The following is a 19,639-nucleotide window of genomic DNA, read 5'->3' as shown; positions in this document are numbered from 1 at the left end:
AGGCTCCAACTATCTGTGGAATCACTGTGTTGGCTGTGGACACATGCAATGAATAAGATCCATCCCTGTCCTGAGGGGATATAACTCATAAGACATATGAGTTGCCTGGTGGCCTTCTGTTGCAGAATTTATCCATCTGTAACCTGGCCCTTGGAAAGGTTTCCTGAGTCATCTGGAGTTTTCTCCTTATGAATTCCATTCATCTAGCCCAGCTAGCTTCCTTTACTGTGCCTCAAATGACCATGGTCCTACTGGAGGGATTTTGTCATTGCTGGGTTCGCTACCTGAAGCAGAGGCAGTCCCTAATATTGAATGACTCATATTTCAGTACTTTTACTGGAACCTCCTCAGAGAGACCACCCCTTTTACCACACTGCTACAACAACACAGCCACCATATCACAACTGACTCTGTACTCATTATATATGCACACACGATTGCATGCACACACAATTATCTTCTATATAGATATTTGTTTATAGATCATTGATTGTCTCTTCTACTAGAATGCAACTCTTCAGAAGCCAAGAATCTGCCTTTCTTTACCTGTCTGAAGTTCTCAGAACAGTGCCTGGTATAGTAGGCACAAAATAACTTCTGTGAGAAAAATCTCAGGGTTGCAACTGAGTTTTATAAAAATAAATAATAATAATAAAAGCAAATAACTCAACTTAAAACTAAGAAAAGGAACCAAGGGGAAAACAAAGAGAAATTTCTCCTAAGAAGATAGGTACCCAAGTGGTCAGCACACACATGAAAGCTGATCAGTTTTACTGCAAGCTTTCTTTTTTTATTTATGCAAATAAAACACACCAGAATAGCTGTATTCAGAAAGGTAGGTAATAACAAGTGCTGGCAATGATGTAGGGAAGTCAACTGTTAATGGGAATGTAACATGACATAGCTACTTTGGAAAACTACCTGACACTTCCTTAAAAGGTTAAACATGGAATTATCTACCATCTGTTCTAATTTTCTGTCTGTTGCTGCAATAAATTACTCTGACAAAAAAAAAAAAAAAAAAAAAAAAAAAAAAAAACTTTGGGGCAAAGGGTTCATTTTAACCTACTGGTTGTAATCTATCAAGGAAAGCAGGCATGTTTGTTATTCTAATGAATTGCCTCTAACCAGGGAACTCAAGAGCCAGCAAAGTATAGCAGAAATTATAATGCTTGTACAAGTTCATGCTCTCTAGCTTGGACTTCCTGCCCAAGGAATGGCACCGCCCACAGTGGGCTGGTTCCTTCTATATTGACAATTGATACCATCCATAACACAGCCATAGGTTGATCTGATCTGAGCAATTCCTCAGTTGAGAGTCTCTTCTCAAGTGACTCTAGGCAGTGCCAAGTTGACAAAGCTAACTAGGATAGCCTCCAGTCCAGTGACTCCACACCCGAGTTTACACCCAATGGAAATAGAAGTGAAAACACACTCCCCAAGCAAAATCCCATGTGCAAAAGCTGAGCAGCCATCAATAATAGCCAAGAAGGGAAACAAGCAAGGTTTGATATGTAGATGATCAAAATCTCACATATCCATCCATTGAAGTGCTAACTGGCAACATAGGGAGATGTAGGCAAAATGTAAAGACCTATTCAGTGAAAGAAGCCAGTCACAAAAGAGCCCAGAATGTATGATTTCATTCCCTTGAAAATTCCAGAATAGGCAAAACTGTGTGGCTAAAGAACAAATCTGTGGTTGCCCTAAGTATCAGGGTCTCGAGGAAACATAAGGAACCTACAGATGCCTATGGTGCTCCTTCATGGGTAACGCAAACATTCGTAGATGAAACGTATAGTAATGGCCCCCACTGCTCTGTGAATATGCTCAATCCCACTGAGTGGTGTCCGTGAAATGGATTGCTTGCATGGCATGTAAATTATTTCCCCCAATAAAATAAAGATTGTCTAAAATAAATTAATGTCTTCCTCAAATAGTGCTCTGCCACACAGCATACTAACTGGCAGAGAGTCAGACCCCATGTGAAGAACAGGGAAGCCTTAAGGCTATCTTCTTAGTGTGGAGGAGGAAGCTACTCCTTAGCAAGCCTATGAAAGCAAAGCTCCGTTCTTCATGAATGAAGACAAACAAAACCAACCTCCTTAAGAAACTTGTGAGGTGGAGGAGGAGGAGATCAAATGCCCTGAGCCTGAGTAATTTACTGTGTCTTGTTTCCAAAGACCATTTTCCCAGCGTAAGTCACAAAGACAGATGACCAGGACCTGCTTCTGAAAACAAACACTGTGGGAGTGGTTGACAGAGTAGGAGCTGCTGGGCTGGAGCCTGAGACCCAAGGGTTTCCTGGGTTGCACTGCTGACTGAGCTTGGGACATATAGGGGGTTTATTCTTGCCTGACTTTTCCCAGCAGGACTCTTGGTCAAGAACCGTCTCCTGAGTTGGGTTTCTGTGGGTGTCGTCTTCCCTTTAAAATAACTTTTATTATTTGTTGTTGGTTTTACAAATCTCACCATTGAATTTGTTCCTTGAAAAGAATGGGTAATGGAGAATTCAGGCTCATGCCTGAAGTCCCAGCAAAGCTGAAGCAGGAGGATTGCCATGAGCTTGAGTCTGAAACTGGTCTGTGTGCATAGCAACATAGGCAATGAAGTGAGACACAGAAACCAAGAAAGGAGAGGAGAGGGAGGGAAAAAGGGCTAGGAAGGGAGAGAGGGAGGATAGAATGGAGAAAGCCATAAAATAAGTTAAACTCCAAAATGTTACGGTCTAAACATGACGGGTATATATTACTAGTTTTAGTATATGACTCTGTATTTATACTGAAGACCAGCAGCTCTCTTAGCACCTACTAGACACAAGATACTTTCATGTATATTGCTTTATTTCCCCTGCAGTTTTAAAACACCAGTTTAAAAGTGTGAATAAGTACTATATATTCTCATTACAGAATTTTTTATGTTTTGATTTGCATTTATTGGCGGGGACATGTTCACCAGTGCTTGCATGTGGAGGTCATATGAGCTTTTGTGCTTAAGCTCAGGGTGGCGGGCCACATGACAAGGACCTTTACACAACGAGCCGTTTCCCCAACAAAACATTGTATGATAGATTAAAGATGTAAACGCATATTCAAATGTAAAGTTGTTCACACAGTGACGACATTATAAATTTTTTTTTCAATTTTAAATAACCTTTTTATCTAATACATTTACCCAAATGCACCCCTTCTATAAAGGTCTTAGGAGCCTCTCCTGTGCTAGGAGATCTGATCTCCTATTGTAACTGAGATCATTTCTATCCTGTATCTTTTTATTGCCTCATTTCATCCTCTGAACGACACAGGAAGCGTAGACGGCTGTTACCTCCATCTTTTGCCTTACAACAGGGTGACCACCTAAAACCCATCCAAATAAGATCCTTCATAGAAATAGAGTGTCACGATTGATTAGTACAGAACAGCAAGTACAGATTGGGACTGCCTCCCCACAAGTGACAGATGGTCACTCTCCGTGCCCAGATTTTCATCCCTTTGAAAAGGCATGGGATGGAATCAACGCAAGTAACCAGAGGGACAGGTTCTGCAAATCGGTGCTGATGTGGGACTCTGGGCTGGAGCAGAGTGCAGAGATGAACAGTGCATGGTCTCCAGTTGGCCCAAGTAGTAGCCATGAAGACAGTTGACTGGCATAAGATGGGGCGTGGGGAGCTGCTCCACCAGGCCCCAATCTCTCAGGCTGTCAGTGCCCCAGCCTCTTCTCAGAAACAAGCAGGATTTTACTGGTTCTACAAGCAGCTAGACCATGCATGTCTGTTTGTGAGAAGAGAGGGAGGGTGCTCTGTCTAGGTGGAGTGATGAAGTGGTGCTGAGGAAGAGATGTTGTGTCAGTTTTTAGTGATGTTTGTGAGCCAGGCTCAGCACTGCCATGTTACAGGGCTTCTAGTTCTAAAGTTACTAGGAAGCTCTTCAGGTGACCTGGGGAGTTTCTCAGGATCATCTCTCCCCATGAGCCACAATTAAAACTGTCTAGGTAGGGCTCGTACTTGTTGACATTTTACACATGCAGCAGATATCCCTACCATAGCCTGGATGGGGTTAAACACTGATCAATACAATTTACTTTGGGCAATCAAATGGTTTTCTCAAGAATGCTAAGTGGGGGTGGGGTAGCAGCTTCAAGAGAGAAATAAACTTGTCTATTAGCTAATGCCACACAATTTTAGTCTTCTGTATATTCCAAAGTTATTCTAATAATTCATTATCCAGAAAGCTAAGAGATTCCTGGGAGAACTGCTGTACTGTGTGTGCTCGGAGGCCAAAGTTCTTTCCCTTCATTCTTTGTATATTTGTCTTCATTTCATTATTGCTTGTCGTGGTGGAAACGGGGTGGCCTCCAGCTCCAAGCAGTCTTCTTGCCTCAACCTCCCAAGTGTATGACACCAGGAGAGCATCAGATTTCATTTTTTAAGGCTATTATCATTTTACACAAAGGTATGATTTAGATATCAGGTTTCTCTGACTGGCAGTCTCTTGTGTATCATAGTGAGCTCTCTCTCTCTCTCTCTCTCTCTCTCTCATTTTCTTTTGTTACATCATCAAATAATACAATTTTATAGAATTCTCATTGGTAGGCTTGGATGTGTGTGAGAGTCTCTTTCTGCAACCCACTTCTTGGTCTCTGCTTGGAGCGACAGCAGTGAGAACAGTATCTGTTGAGCCTTTGGAGAGCAAGCTGACTGCTGGGCTCCTAATGAGCCTCAGGACAACTCCCAGCATCACATCTCACTAACTCTTGCCCCAGTTTCTAAAGGAAAAACAGAGACTGTGGGGTGACATACAGTGTCACCTGCTGGCAAAACTTGACTTTGATCCTGGGTTAGACCAGTTAAAAGGAAGGTCAAGGTCTTTCTGGTTTCTCTGTGTCTCTTTCTCTGAGCCGGTATTTTCTCTGAACCTCCTTGGGAATCCAAATTAGGGTTCATCAATTTCCATCTCAGGATTCAGTGACGGGAACTTTGGGGGTATGAGTTTTCTCATGGGTTCCTTTGGCCACAGACAAATGATTTCATTGCTCTAAGTCTCTACCGATTAAGCTTTAACATGGGGATGAATCTGTATCCTTCACATTGCATTGGAAAGCATATACCCATTGCTGGTCTCCTGCTCTGGCACACCTGCCCCACCTCCCACCATAACATTTCAGGTTGCCTAACTTTACCTACTCCATGCTAAAGTTGGATTCACTGGGACCATGTCCTAAGAAATGTATATAGCATATATGTATATATTCTGTGTAAGTAGAGGTGACATTTTCTAGGGGATAAATGGGAAAAGGGAAAGGCAATAAAAAAGAGAGTAGGGGAGTACTAAAAAATATGCTCAAAATGCAATATATACAAGAATTAACAAATGTTTATATTATGAAGAAATCCAAGCAATCTGATATTTAATTCATACAGTTATGCTATAGTTTACGTGCTTAGACAAGTTCTTCCTGTGTGCATACATGGAAAGGAACACACACAAATGCTGAGTGACACAAAGGCAAATGTCAAGTTGGTGTTAAAAGTACAAATGTTTCTTCCTTGTCTAGTGAAGCTTTTAAAATCAAAATAGTTATTTTTGCTCCTCCCCCTCCTCCCACTCTTCTATGGCCCCCTTGGTTGTTTGAATGTGGCTTGGGAAAGTTTATCCACTCATATCATCTCGTCTACCCATAAACAGAGTAGCAGCATCTGTACATCTAGGTTCCGCTCAGCCTACCTGAACCCCAGGAATCAGACATTCTTCCTGGATACACGAGCATCTGGCCCCACTCTAATGGCAATCCCTGGGTCATCTTGACTTATCATTCTACTGAACTGTGAACTAGGACAAAAATCTTACAGAGCATGCCCTGGGCTTGGTACCTTCCTGCTCTAAAGGCTTCTACAATTCCCCAGCTAAAGTCAAATTTTCTTCTACCTAAAGCTACTCACACTCAAGATAACCTCCAACCTTCTATTCATTTAGTATATTGATGAGTTGTTGCTCCAGGGGAGTCACTAAGTCCATCAGTACAAGAGGAACCAAGCAGGCACAGACAACTAAACACTGGACAGACAGGAAAGGTGAAACACGAGGGATCCACGGTGCTCAGGGGGGCAACTCAGTGGGGTGATCCCTAGGACTGCAGCATCATGAGCCCTTTCTGCTGGAGGTCGTTAAGCCCAAAGGATAAGGTAGGACCAGCAAGACAAGCTGAGAAGTAGTGGAGAGAACAAAGACTCCATGGAGAATGAACAGCATTGTAGAACTCAGAGGCAAAACTTCCACAGCACATCAGGGGTGCCAACCAGATGGAGTCAGTGCAAGGAGCTGGATGCATTCACTCCGTAGAGGTCAGTGTCCAGGAGAGCAAGAGGAACCAACCAGCATGCCTCTGCAGGCCTTTGCAGACTTGAGAGATTAACAGAAGCACAAGAGTTCAAGACTAGGATAGATAGATTGCCGAGAGCAGGAAAAGAAAGGGCGCTCTAGGCATGTGCCCTCTGCCAAGCATGTTCACACGGCATCTTGTTAATGGACATTGTGATCGTCTATGTCTCCTTGGAGCTTTTCCCACCCCCCAGATGAAATGAACCCCAGCCTTTCATCCCTCACATCTGATTGGCACACTGTCTGGCTTGTCCTACCTCTGCCTTGCTTAAAGCCCAAGTGCCCACGTACCTGCTCCCCTCCTCCTACCTACCCACCAGCTGGGTCTCTCATAGTCCTCGTCTTCCAGCCTAATAATACAGAAATTATTAGGAAATATCTGTAGGATGAAGCAGCGTTTACTATGGATTTGTAGACATCAACTGTTCTAGTAAAAATAAATAAATAAAGCCAAAGCTGGCAACCCATGCCTTTCCATTCATTGCAATTCCAATTGCTATGATACATGTATCATAAAACACACTACATGGAAACTTGAAATTTGTGACTTGTAAATATTTCCTATGATTTTTCTTGACTGTTGGGAAATTATCCTACCTTAGAGATCACTGAGATGAATGCCTTGCCAGCAAATGAGCAAAAGGTAACAAACAGAGTTCTGACAATGTCTGCACCTCACAGATGCTTCCCAAACATGCTAAAGTTTGACCTTTCATTGGGGAATTCAGTTAGGGATGAAGCCTTGAGGGATGCATAGGGTTGGACTTGAAGCTGGGTCCTGAACTTTGAAATGAAACAGTTTACTTAATGCTGTAGTTGGTAAGGCTTGGCAGTTCTACTGAGGGAGGGTGTCAGAAGCGTTCTGGAACAACATCTCTTCCTTAGCTTTGGTCTGATACAGTAACAATTCAGCATGGTACGCCAGTTCATCAGAGGCTCTGACTGGAGACTGCAAAAATGAGGAAATGAGTATTTACATAGCTTAGTAAATACAGCCTGAGAGAGAAAGTTTGGGAGAGGAAAGATTCATGAACAGGGGTATTGATGTGATGGTTTTATTCAATTTTCCAAACATTTGGTGAGCATTGACTCTGGGGTCTTCCATGCTCTTGTATCCTGGAACCGTACACAGATCATCTATACTGCTCATAGCTACTGCATAAAAACCAGAGTGCAGGGGGCATGGGCTGCTTTCAAATGGGCAAATGGAAGCCATTTCCCCCCAAATCATAGAGCTAATAAAATGGTAGGCAGTGATGTAAACCTTGATTCTGTCATACTTGTGAAGCCCATTCTACGTGTGAACCATGCCCACAGGATGTATTGTATATTTTAGTGTTGCAGATGTTTGACTATAACCAAGAAAATGATGGTATCAAATGGGGAGACCAGGCCTGTTCTGAGAAAGGGTGTCAGAGACGACTCTCATGGTGAATCAGGGATACAGGTTTAGACAGTTAAATTATGGCCTGAAGGTTTTGGTTGAAGAAACCAAGAACCAGCCAAAAATGTACCTTGGTCATTGTTCCCCACTTCCTGCATTGTCCTTGATGAAGCTCTTTAATGAACCAGCCAGATGTCACCCAGAGCGCTTCTGAAGCGCTGACATGCACTCAGGCTCAGAAGTTGACAATAACATGGTGGGAGCCGTAAAATTCCACTGGAATTGGTGGCTGTGAACTGTGGGGGCTTCTGTTATGTCCCCCCTCCCCAGATCAGAAGTTCTGTGCCTCTTAGCGTCCTGCTAACTGTCCTGATCTGGGATGGGCTGTGTTTCCTGAGGCTAAGGCCCTTTGCAGAGCTGGTGACATTCTGCGGTCAAGGTGTGAGACAGTAACAGCTTTGCTGACGGGCACCGCCTGTGTCGTACTGTATACTGTACATGTCTGTGCGTATGTCTTCTCCTGTGCCCGATGTACTACATGTGTGGAAAGGTCCTCAGCACACAAGCCTGGGAATGCTCCCATGCCGCCCCTTCCTTCTGAAGAGTTAGGAATTTGCTCACAGAACTGCCAAAAGCTGTAACTGTAGAACTATAAAATAGTGCTAAACCACAGAAACTCTGAGTCAGGATCTCTGCCAGTGTCCTAAGATGACAGGATGTTCAGCTATCAGAATATAAGGATCCGAGTACGTCGGATCTCTAGCATGAATCTATGCACAGAGTATCTCTTCTGTGCTTTGTGTGAGCCTGGCATTACATTGCAATCTTTGGATAAAGGAGTAAGGCTGATAAAACTCTTGATTTCAACAAGTTTACAAAGAATGTCAGAATTTAAGAATTGTAAAATGCTAGATCCTCAGAAAACTAACACTCTGGTGTGCTGGAGTGCTGAGCTACTAAAGGTGAGAGAGGGCCTTAGATCATTTTTTCCAGCTCTCACTACTTTTTATGAGGCCCAGGACTTACTGCAGGCAAGTTGGATTCAAATCTCGCTAATAAGAACATCATTTCAGTTCAGTGACATCACAGAATGGTTGGGTCGCAAGGGCTCGGCCTTCACCCAACCCTGGCTGCTCATTTTACCAGAAAGGCCACAGTGGCTCCTAGAGGGCGTCCGCTTGTTCTGTAAAAAGACTCAGTCAGCAGAAGACAACCCTAGGCTTTCCGGCCTCTGTCAAAGAAAGGCTAAACAACGGAAGACCCTCCTGCTGCTTCCGAGGTGCTCTTTGCTAGGGTCACTTTTGTGAGCTGTCCCTGCTCTTCAGAAGGAGCGCTGGCCAACTTTCTCTGCACAGGGACAGCATTTGTCCAGCCCACACGTGCAGTGGATCGTAGTGTTCAGAGCCCCCTCCCCAGTTGATGTGTGTTTTTATTTTGTTGCCTCCCCTTCCCCGTGTGCCTCGAAATCGATTTTCATTATTTTTTTTCTGTCTGTGTTTGTCTTTGTGGCCCGCAGGTGCTCCCTTGCATTGTTCATCTGCTTCATCAACCCCTATTGAGCAGTCCCCCTCCCCGCCCCCCTCCCCTCCGGCCAATGAGAGCCAGAGGCGGTTGCTAGGCAACGGTGTGGCCCAGCCAACCCCGGACTCAGACTCTGAGGAAGAGTTTGTCCCTAATTCATTCTTAGTTAAAAGTGGCTCCGCCAGCCTGGGGGTCGCAGCAAACGGTAAGTGCTTCTCTCTTTTGCTAACTTTTAATGGTTTGTTGCTTTTCTTTCTTCTCGGTGGGCTATGCCTGATCCCGACCGCTTGCAGCTAGCAGGGGTGGAGTCGCTTGGTGCACGTGCTCGTGGGCAGGCAGAGACCTGGGCAGTTCCGTGGGCTTGTGGTAAATAGTACCTGTCTCTGCCCCACGGAGAAGTCTTTATCCCGTGGCAGGTGCCTGAAACAGAGGATTTACAGACAGCAGAAGACAAATACCAGGCAGAGACAAAGACCCAAACTAGAGGGTGGAGGACATTCTGCTCTGATTGGCTAAATGCTGTGCAAAGCGACCGCACCAGGCATAGCCACCTGTTGCTTCATTAGATTTTCCCTACAAAGTTACTGAGAGAGAGTATTACAGTGCCCCTCGTTAACACTATGAGAACTGAGAGATAGGATGTTGCCTGAAACCCAAGGCTGGTTTTGAAAGTTCCCTAGCCTGAAGCTGCAGAGCTGAGTGTAGCTACACACAGAGCTGTTGCGTTGATCTGCCCAAGCTGCGCCCCCTTTCTCCGCTTTCCTCTGCTTTCCCCAAGAAGAGGAGGTGCGAGGGTGTAGGAAAAGAGCTTCACCCAAATTCTGCCCTGTTATACTTGTCTCAAGAGACCCACCTGCCCAGCAGCAGCCAGCGCATTTCTGCACAAAGATGTTCCTGCAGAGTTTAAGCCACTACGGAGTACACATGAGGCTGTATGTGATTCCAATCAATAATGGTACCAAAGTTTTTCCAATTCTAATAGAAGAAATTGGGCTTTTCCAGCAAACACCATGGGAGTGTGCATATTGATTTGGCAAGCATTTATTTATGAATGTCTGTATGGGCTAGAGAGGTGGCTCAGTGGTAAACTGAGTGTCTACTGCCCTTCCAGAGGTTCTGAGTTCAGTTCTTAGCACCCATGCTGGGTGACTCCAGCTCCAGAGAGATCTAATGCTGCTGGCCTCCGCAGCATCGGTACAAGTGTGCAGGTCCACATTCACACATAATTAAAGTAAGCGCATAGGTGCCTTCTATGCCACTGACATTCTATGCAGAATGGCAAACTGCATTCTAGGCCATATTCTGGGAGAGGAGCAGGGATGGAAAGAAGCATGAGGCAGGGTTGCTGGTGGAAACTGGACCCACACGGTTTTGCACCCTGTGGCTAGGGGCTTTGGGCAGGTCTTGGTGACTGGCCAGGTTTCTTCAAATGTAAAAGCAGGCAATGCGGGTTCCAGGTCACAGTGAGCAGCATCAGAGGGTCTGGGCTGGGAGCCCGGTTAGTGCTTACCTCATCAGCTGCTGCGTCCCCGTAGCGGACACACGCAGAGCAAGTCTGTGAAAGCTCACCGCACACAGGTAGAGCACTCTGTGTGCTGGGAGAAATACCAAAGCCCCTTTCTTCTCAGGAACAGAGGGAGAAAGCTCAAAGTCTTAAAGGTTGGAGCCTAGTGAGCTGGGGGTTGGGGTGATTGAGAGGAAGTCTCCTCACTGCCTGAGCGACCTGAAAACGCCTCCTCGACATGTTGGCTGGGTGGAAAAGAATGGATCGGGTGCAGCGGACTTTGATATCGGGACTATTCTGGACAGAGGGTACACACGGACATAGAATCCTGGGTAGGCGTTGTCAAGCCTACTTCCATCCCTTTACACCTAGGAACCTTGGCACAAAATAAGCACTGACCTGGAAGGGTATGGAAGGTTTTTTAGTGAACACCTCTGGAGCATCTCCAGGCTGGATAGAGCATGCACACACAGGCCCTGCATACTTTGTGACTGAACCCCAGCCACCTTCAGGGCCCTATGTTTTGGAGGCTTTCTCTGAGCTAGAGCATCCTTAAAGAGGACAGAAGCAGGAATCCTGAACTAGGGGTAAAATATCCGAGTTCCAGCTCTGTGAGTGACTGGATACTGTCCTTGGCAAATCACCGTCTCGCTTCAGGCCATCTTGCCAAGGATGGAGCAGTTTCTAAGATATTCTGATTTTATTAATGTCATGTGATAATGATCATGCCTCTGCCAGTCATCATCATGAGCTTGTTGAGGAAGAAAAATTGCATGTGGGCGTGTGCACGCATGCACACACACACACACAAATATAGGTAGATTGGTAGGTAACTGATAATGTTCTTCATTCATTTCTGGATAAATAAGTCTTGCCGGGCGGGGGAAGAAGAAGACAAGAAATAAAAGTGCAGCGGCCTTGTCACATGCTCTGAGGCAAGCTGAGGCACTGTTACTTTGTTAATGTGCAGGGACCACAGGAGGCCTTTGGCCTACAGCTGTTTGCTCAGTTCAGCTCCTCTGCTCCTGCTTCCCAGGCCCTGGCTCTGAGAACCTCTCTAACCATCATTAGTAAATGTGGCCTTGGCGGGAAGGGAGAGCCTGGGTTCTGCTTGATTGCTGTTCTGGGGTAGGTGCCATGAGAACCCATTGCTGTGCTCCATCATCTTTCTGTCCCCAAAGTCCCACATGGGAACATCCTGCTGGTGCACGTGACAATAAGCAGGTCACAGCACTTCGGGCCCCAGTAAATGTTTGTAAAGTTTTATTTGATTTTAGGGGGTGTGTGTGGGTGAATGTATTTTAATGGCATTACCTGCATTTCCTTTGGTAATTATAAAGGTAAGGATGCTCATTTATACCCCCAGATGATCTAGAAAAGTGAAAGGTGTTATTCTCAAGTACAACCACATTCAGCAGTTTGGTCTATGGTCTTACACATGCTCTTCATTTGATATTCATTCATTCTTTATTCGTTCATTAGTGAATAAATGACCCAGTGAGCAAACTCCAGAGCCAGCTCCCCAATGTGCCATATTAGGAAGGGTCCCCATCACCGCACAGTTGCTCCCTCACGAGGTTAAAGACAACCTGCCATGGTTGTGATCATTTTAAAATAGCAAAGCTGGGCACTAGGGATGAGAGTCAGAGGGAGAGCACTTTGCTAGCCTGCGAGGCCCTGGGCAGGATCAGAAAATATCAGAGAGAGACCCCCTAGCCCCATATTATCACCTGCTTGTTACCGAGCTGAAGCTTGAGGCCACCCGAGGCAGGTCAAATGCTAAATCCCCAAGGGACAGCTCACTGGAGACTTCATTCCAACTGTACTTTAAATGATCTGGGCTGCTTGTCTGGCTCCTGGAGGGTGATGGCACAGAGGTTTCTCACTTTCCAGTGGTTTCCGGAGGTAGTTGGCCCCTGGGAACCTGCTTTCTCGGGGCTAGGCTGCCTTCTAGCCGTGTCTCTACCAGCAGCTATGTCAGCTCCAGCCAGCGCTGGGTCCTGCAGAAATCCCCATGTAAGGCTCAGAGAGAAGTGTGGGGCGTCGCCACACAGTTCATTGTCCCCATGGAAAAGAAGAGAGGGTAAGTCCCTCTTTCTGTCATCCCAATCCTAATCCTCCCGGGGCACTCATACAGAAGTCACCCACGTGAATAGGGAAAGATCAACGGGGCACAGTCCAGGAGCTCAGGAAGTGGTTAGGATTAAATAGATGCCTGTCCTAACCCCATAGAAACGTCCAGAATCAACAGTGTTTCATCAACTGAGCTAATTTAAATTCTAGGGGGCTTTAGAAACTTAGGGGTGGGGCTTTACAGGGTCAAGAAATAAAGAGCCCTGAGATGTCAATAAAGAGCTATGGAGAGCTTCCTGAAGCCAGGAAGGTAGGAGAGGCTGCAAAAGCATGCATGCGGTGAGCTCCTTCTGTATGCACACATCTCCTTCATAGCATTATTGTCTCTGTCTTTTACATTTCACTTTGGGGGAAACTGAGGCCCAGAGAGGAGAACAGTGACATAATCATGACCCTATGAGCTATTCCAGTCTCATGGAAGTAACATGGTCCCAGAGAGCTAAGCCCCTTTCCTTCCTCTGCCTCACAGGGCCTCTGACTGATAGGGTCAAATGAGAACTCTAGGCCTGCCTGAGACCATAGTATGGAATCTTTATAGTATATTTTTATGGGGACTTCAAGGATTTCATAGATGAATGGGGCTAGCTCTTTCCAACATAAATTTTTGTGGCAGATCCCCGAAAGCAAACCCTACATGTGTCCTTGGCTTCCCCCCAGGCTCCAGGCCTTTCCTGCCTGACCTTAGAAAATGCTTCACTGGTCAGCAGCAAGGTTGTTTAGCATTTTCATTGACTTGCTTAGGTCTTAGGCAGCTGGGAGTATTTTTGTTTTGACTTCCAATCCAGCAGAGGAGTGTTTATTTTTCTTTCTAAATGGGAAACACTGCTATGTATGCAAGATCCTTCCAAAAAAGTGTTTTCTTAAAAAAAAAAAAAAAAAGCCAACTTAATTTAGAACCTATGCAGAGTTCCCAGGGGAGCCTTCCGGGTCCCTTTAAGTCAGATTGTGAAATCAGAAGGATAGAGAGGCATGCCCAGCCAAATTGTCTTCCTTCTATAGCTACCTGGGGTTCCGTGGACCTGGGGCAGCCTTGGGTCTGCCTGCTTGACACATTCCTGGAGTGAAAGGCTACTGGGGTGTGTAAAGTTCTTTGCTAATTCTGTCCTCTGCTTCTTCCGACTCTTCTGGCATTGAAAGACGAGTTCTCTCTGTCCAAGCTCCTTGTTTTCTGCTAGGAAGACAAACTGAATCCTTTCTTTCCTCATTCATCCCTGAAGACATGTTAAGCGTCGGTGGGTGTTTTTCAGAGAGAGGAAAGTGGGGAGTATTATACGTAGAAAGATCTTGTTAAGTGGATGAGCCCTGGGGACCACATGCCTGGCTGACTCCTTCCCTTTCAGATTTCACAGAGTAAATAGAATAAAATACTGGGTGTACTTGTCCTAAAATTCCTCCTGTCACCAAGTGCAATACCATCCATACAAACAGTTTATACTAATGAGAAAAAAGGCAGGCAGGCAGGCAGACAGACAGACAGACTGACTGACTGACTAACTGACTGACTGACTGACTGACTCCAAGCCTCATATCAGTTCAAGATGCATTCTTGAAATAAAATAAGGCTGATTGGTTGGTTGGTTTGTTGATTGGCCTTGTGTGGATTTGGTTTGGTTTTTTGAGACCTGACCTTGGTGTGTAGGTAGTCCAGATTGGCTTTGAACGTGTGATTCCCTGTAAGCCAACCTCCCAAGTTCTAGAATTACAGACATAACCACCCACACCCATATTCATGCCCAGATTCAAAGTTGTTACTGTTGTTTAATATGTATGGGCATGTGTGTGCATGTGAACGTATAGGTCAAAGTGTCATCCTTAGCAATGCTGCTGGCTTCCTTTGGCCTGGAACTAATCACTCTGGTGTGTCTCCCTAGTCAGTGAGCACCAGGAGTCTTCCTGTCTCTACCTCCCTGACTCTGTAATTTTAAGTGTCCACCACAACACCTAGCTCTTTATCTGGGTGCTGGAAATCAAACTCAGGTCCTAACACCTATAAAACAAGCATTCTACTGGCTGAGCTATCTCTCCTGAAACAATGATGTTGGATACCTCACTGTCTTTAGAACAGACACCCCCTCTGCTTGTGACTCCATTTCCTGACCCAATTTCCAGTTTGTGGAGGCCAGCTTTGGCTATGCCTGATTTCTAACATCAAACTTGAAAAATCACAATGACACCGAAAAGTCACTTTATGTCCTTACTCCTCCCTTGCCACTTACATATGACACACAGCCATCGCAGGACAAGTGCACTGAGCCACACTGGCACAACCGTGCTGAATCACGGAGATAGAAACTGGCCCTGATGGGTCAGGAGTCAAAGTGCCTGTGCTCCTCTCCCAGGTGCTCCCTTAACTAGTCCTATGCCTCCCACCAGGAACAAACTATTATGGCCCCTAATTGGGGGACACCCTCAGCAGGGTCATTTCTATTTTATGTAGTTTACAAAGCCCCTTTTTCATTCATTACCTCGGGCAAACTCTGGTGACTATAATCTAATTGCCACTTTGGCTCTCTAGAAGCTAAGTTCTCCTTGACCCTACAAAATAAACAAATCACACTTTGAATTAATATAACCCAACGTCCAGGGAAAGCCAGGGCCTTCTAATTCGTTATTCACATGACTAGAATGCAGCCTCTGGCATTCCTTTCCCACTCATTTCCCCAAATGCTATTGTACTAAAAAGTACCAAAATACCAGGTTTAGTGTATGGCGTGGTTGGACCCCAAGGCCACCCTATGAAAAGGCATGTTAGCCATGTGTCCCGATTTTTCCCATCTGGAAAGGGCCCACGTTTTGTTCCCGTTGGTGTGTGAGTGGCTGGCTCCACAGAGTCCTCATTTACAGCAGAGCACATCACAAAGTACCTCTCCTCACATCAGGGTACCCAGGCTGTTGAAGAGGAGCCTGGAAAGAGGGCAAGGAGACAGAGGGAGTTGTAACTAAGATTCAGAACAGCCCCTTTCCTAAAGCCCACTCACATGCACGCCTCTCCACTCCTAGATCCACAGAGCCTCAAGCATGGCTGAGCTTGGGGCTTGACAAGCACTGTGTGCTGGAGGTAAGGTATGCCAAGGCAGCTTTGTGTCCACTGGGGACTGGCTTGTACACCAGTCGGTCCTGTCTGTGGTGCACACTGCCATCGACAAAGCTTACTGTCCAGGTACAAGCCTCAGCGGATGGCACTGCCGACCCCTAGAGCTGTCGCAGAGTTCCACTAGTGAGGAGGCTACAAATCAGGACAACCAAGTGACCTTTTCAGCCTGGCTCTGACCTTCTGCGTCACCTTGCAGGAGTCTTTGGGTCTCGACAGTGAGGGACCTGGACTGAATCAATGTTTTCCAGGCCTTGTTTGTGTCTGTGTCCCTGTCAACAGTGTGGACCCTCCAATTGTGCTCACCTACACCTTTATTTCTGTTCTTTTAAACTGCCTCTTTCCCCAAACTTTTTGGATTTAACTGAACTTCCTTGTTTTAAGAGGAAATTGTGTACTGGGGCCGCAATTCCCTTGTCATATGGCAAATGTGTGATTGGCCTTAAATAGAAGCTAACTGTAAAAATAAATACAACAGAAGAAGGTTTCGTGTTCTGGTGAGAACATGCCTGTTCCAGGCTGTGGAGCAGAGCCTTGCCTCTCTTTGTTAAACAGGGACATTGGCAAGTGTTGAATATTAAAACACACGCTAGGTACAGAGCTGGGGTTTTCCCCGTTGCTTCATGAAAAGGGTGGAAGAAGGAAGGGAGAAATACTCCCATGGGAGAAGTGCGTAATGGGTGTTCTCAGCAGATGCTGAAGACCAGCCCCAGGGATCCCAGTTCTGCAGCCTTTTCTAGACCACAGCCTGTGCAATCAGTGCCGCCTTCACAGCCTTCCCACCTTGAGAGTAAATGTCTTGGGCTGTTCCCTGCACCTAGCTGTCTTCCCTTTCCTCAGCTTGGTCTTTGTAGGCCATCTGTTCCCACCCTCCCCCTCTGTCTCTGGCCCTCTGCCCCTGTCATCAGGTCTGAGCTGGGTGCTTTGAGCTCAGCTGGATCCCCCATTACTGGTTAATGGTTCTCAGTGTGGACCGGGAAACCATGTGGCTTCCTCTGAACTGCCATTATTTATGTAGGTGTTTGAGATTCAGCAACTTAAAAAAAAAATCCCTTTGCTTTACAAGGCTGGAAGAACCAGGAGTGACACATGTGGAACCGGGGCAAAGATGAGTTGAGAAGGAGGTGCGTGGATCCCCACTGTGATGGGTGGCCACATGGGATCTGTCCAACCTCTTCCTGTCCTCTACCCCTCTGTCAGATTTATTAGCTTCTCAAGATTGCTGTGCAAATGAGAAGCATTTTCCCTGTTAGCAATGCCCAGTAAAAGCTGGTTTCCTTCTTGCTCTTCTGTAACACAGAAGGTTCCAGATATCCTGGAAAGAAGGCAGATTCTTTCACTCCTTCCCCTCCAGGCTTAGAAGAGCCACAACATTTAATAACTCTGCCCAGGAGTCCTCAGCTGCCACCGAAGCAGCAGCACCACTGCCGTGGCTGCCCTGGTGACTTCCAAAGATTTCAGAAAGGCGCGGGGGGGGGGGTGATGGAGCCCAGGACAGCAGCTAAGCAAACTTAGCAGAGGAGTCTTAGACACAGCCATTGCTGAGTCCCTAGCTAGAGTTTCTACACTGTTCCTGGTCCCCTCTCTCCCGGCATCCTGATGCCTTTTCCTTCTGGCCAGAGGCCTTCCCTGTGGAGTTGAAAGGAGAGGAAACTGGCTGGTAATTCATTTATGCCCCCTTCCCTCTCTCCTGGTAGATCATGTTTCTATAAATAACCCTGACGAGCTACAGCAACAGCTCATGATAATAGGAAGTATGTTTATACTTCCCAAACCTTCTCTTTCAGTGCCCCAGAGACAGTTCTCTGAGGAACATACCCGATGAGAACAAGTTTCTGCTCCCCACTACCTGTGTGTGACCTCCAGGGCTCTCCTGTCTCACCCCATGCCCATCTATGAAAGGAGACTGAGGACAGCTGCCTGGGACTGTCTCAAAAGCGGAATGGGCCAGAGTTCAGTGCGCTCCACTCCCACCACTGTCCCCTTAGTCACCTCTCTTATTTATGAGAAACAAACAAGGAGCATTTTCAGGGTGAAAAGGTTATTGTATCTGAAGTGAAGTTTGACGGCCTGTCTGAAGCTGAGATGCTACCCGCCGGCGTGCTATTTTACAAACTCCGCTCTCTTCCATTATAGTGCTCCTGAGTATATCCTTGCCCCGACCCATTGCAGTAACGCCCTCTCTAGCTTGCTGCCTCCTTCTTAGCCTTCCCACCACCGAGATGCCCCCCACAATGGCCTCACTCACTCCCACAGTAAAAGCCAGCCCAGGCCCTCCGTCCAATGCTTACCTCTTTAAGACAGCATCCCCCGTGCCCAGCAACAGGACCTGCAGCTGATTTCTCACAAATGCCGAGAGAAAGGCTTCTGTAACGTACTCATTTTAGCGTGGGGCCAAGGGAGGATCTGGTTTGACTAACATGGAAAGAGATCGGCTTGTTCAGCCCTCAGAAAGAATTCAATCAAGCAAATCACGATCAAGTACCAAGCATGTGTTCAGGCCCATGGAGAAGAGCCATCAGTTGGACCATCCCCAGCCTCTGGTAGATGGACTCAAACCCCAAGAGCTCAGCCCTGAACAGGCCGGCCTCTGCAAGAACCAGGAGGCTCACAGGGACAGAGCCACGGAGGTTCTGTGCAAAACCGTTTACATTCTCACCAATGGTTGGCCTGACATCGGTGTGTGCTGTATCAGTTGCCTATATGTAGCCAAATACTCCTGGCTTCATGCTGGGTCTAAAAATGTTCCATCCACACAAGAGTCATGGCCTCTATGGGCAGCTATGTGCAAGAGACACTGGGACCCTGGGAGGCAGGGCTGTCTTCACTTCTGTGGAGTAAGACATGATGTGACAGGTCCACCGTCAAGGCCCACAGCCACTCCATCCTGTTCCTTCTCATGGGCAGCCCTCTGGCAAACTCCGTTTTCCTGGGGTTTCCTGTAGCCATGGAATAAACAGTGCCCTCTAGAGGCTAGTGTGTGCTACTCTGTACGCAGCTCACATCAGAGCCCACTAAGTGAGAGAGATCTTCCAGGAACCAAGCAGGGCTTGATGCCACACTGAGATTGGGCCATCACCAAGCACATCAGGGCATAGGTGTCATGCTGGGTGCTTTGCTTTTTCTGCCCCCCATTGAGTCTGCCCGGAGATCAGAAGTTTCCGAGCAGGAGACTTGCTGTGTGGGCACCTTGTTACACTGGCTGTGATTAGGGAATGGCCGAACCTCTGCGAATCCTCCCTTTCCTAATATTAACATGTGGTGTGAACATTACCAAAATACCTGGCTGGTATCATGTTTGAAAAGGAAGTTTTGTTTGCAGTCGTTCTCGTTTTAGTGTGGTGGACTAACTAGGACTTGGGAAGACACAGCAATCTTTAGGATCACTCAGATAGCTGGTGCAGGGCTGCACCCCCCCCAGAGAGCCTGACCTTTCAGTCCAATCTCTTCCTGCCCCATTGGGTTCCTTCTTTGGTCAGCTAACAGCCTTTGTCCTCCTTTCTTGACGGCCCCTCCCAGGGAGCCCCAGGATCTTGGGGAACCTCCAAAGCAGTTCAGAGGTGTCTTTTCTAGCCCCCTCCCCTGGAGGGCAAAGCTGAATGTGCATTTTGGAAGCAAAGCCCAGGCCC

The 19,639-nt window shown here is 46.5% G+C and overlaps 1 protein-coding gene across 4 annotated transcripts in view; it reads left to right on the top strand.

Annotated features, from left to right (window-relative positions):
* TENM4 (teneurin transmembrane protein 4) overlaps positions 1 to 19,639 on the top strand; it is a gene marked incomplete at both ends in the record, with an annotated part of 342,954 nt that overhangs the window by 83,010 nt on the left and 240,305 nt on the right. For 3 of the 4 annotated variants that reach the window (XM_080912629.1, XM_080912628.1, XM_080912627.1), the window contains one exon: positions 9,278 to 9,487. The exons of the other annotated variant lie outside the window; for it this stretch is intronic. In XM_080912629.1, the coding sequence (XP_080768755.1) occupies positions 9,278 to 9,487 (210 nt within the window). The remainder of the gene's footprint in view (positions 1 to 9,277; positions 9,488 to 19,639) is intronic. 4 annotated transcript variants of the gene reach the window in all.

The sequence above is a fragment of the Micromys minutus genome, assembly GCF_963924665.1.
Source record: "Micromys minutus genome assembly, chromosome: 2".
In the NCBI taxonomy this organism is placed as follows: domain Eukaryota; kingdom Metazoa; phylum Chordata; class Mammalia; order Rodentia; family Muridae; genus Micromys; species Micromys minutus.
This window is presented reverse-complemented; position numbering and strand designations above follow the sequence as displayed.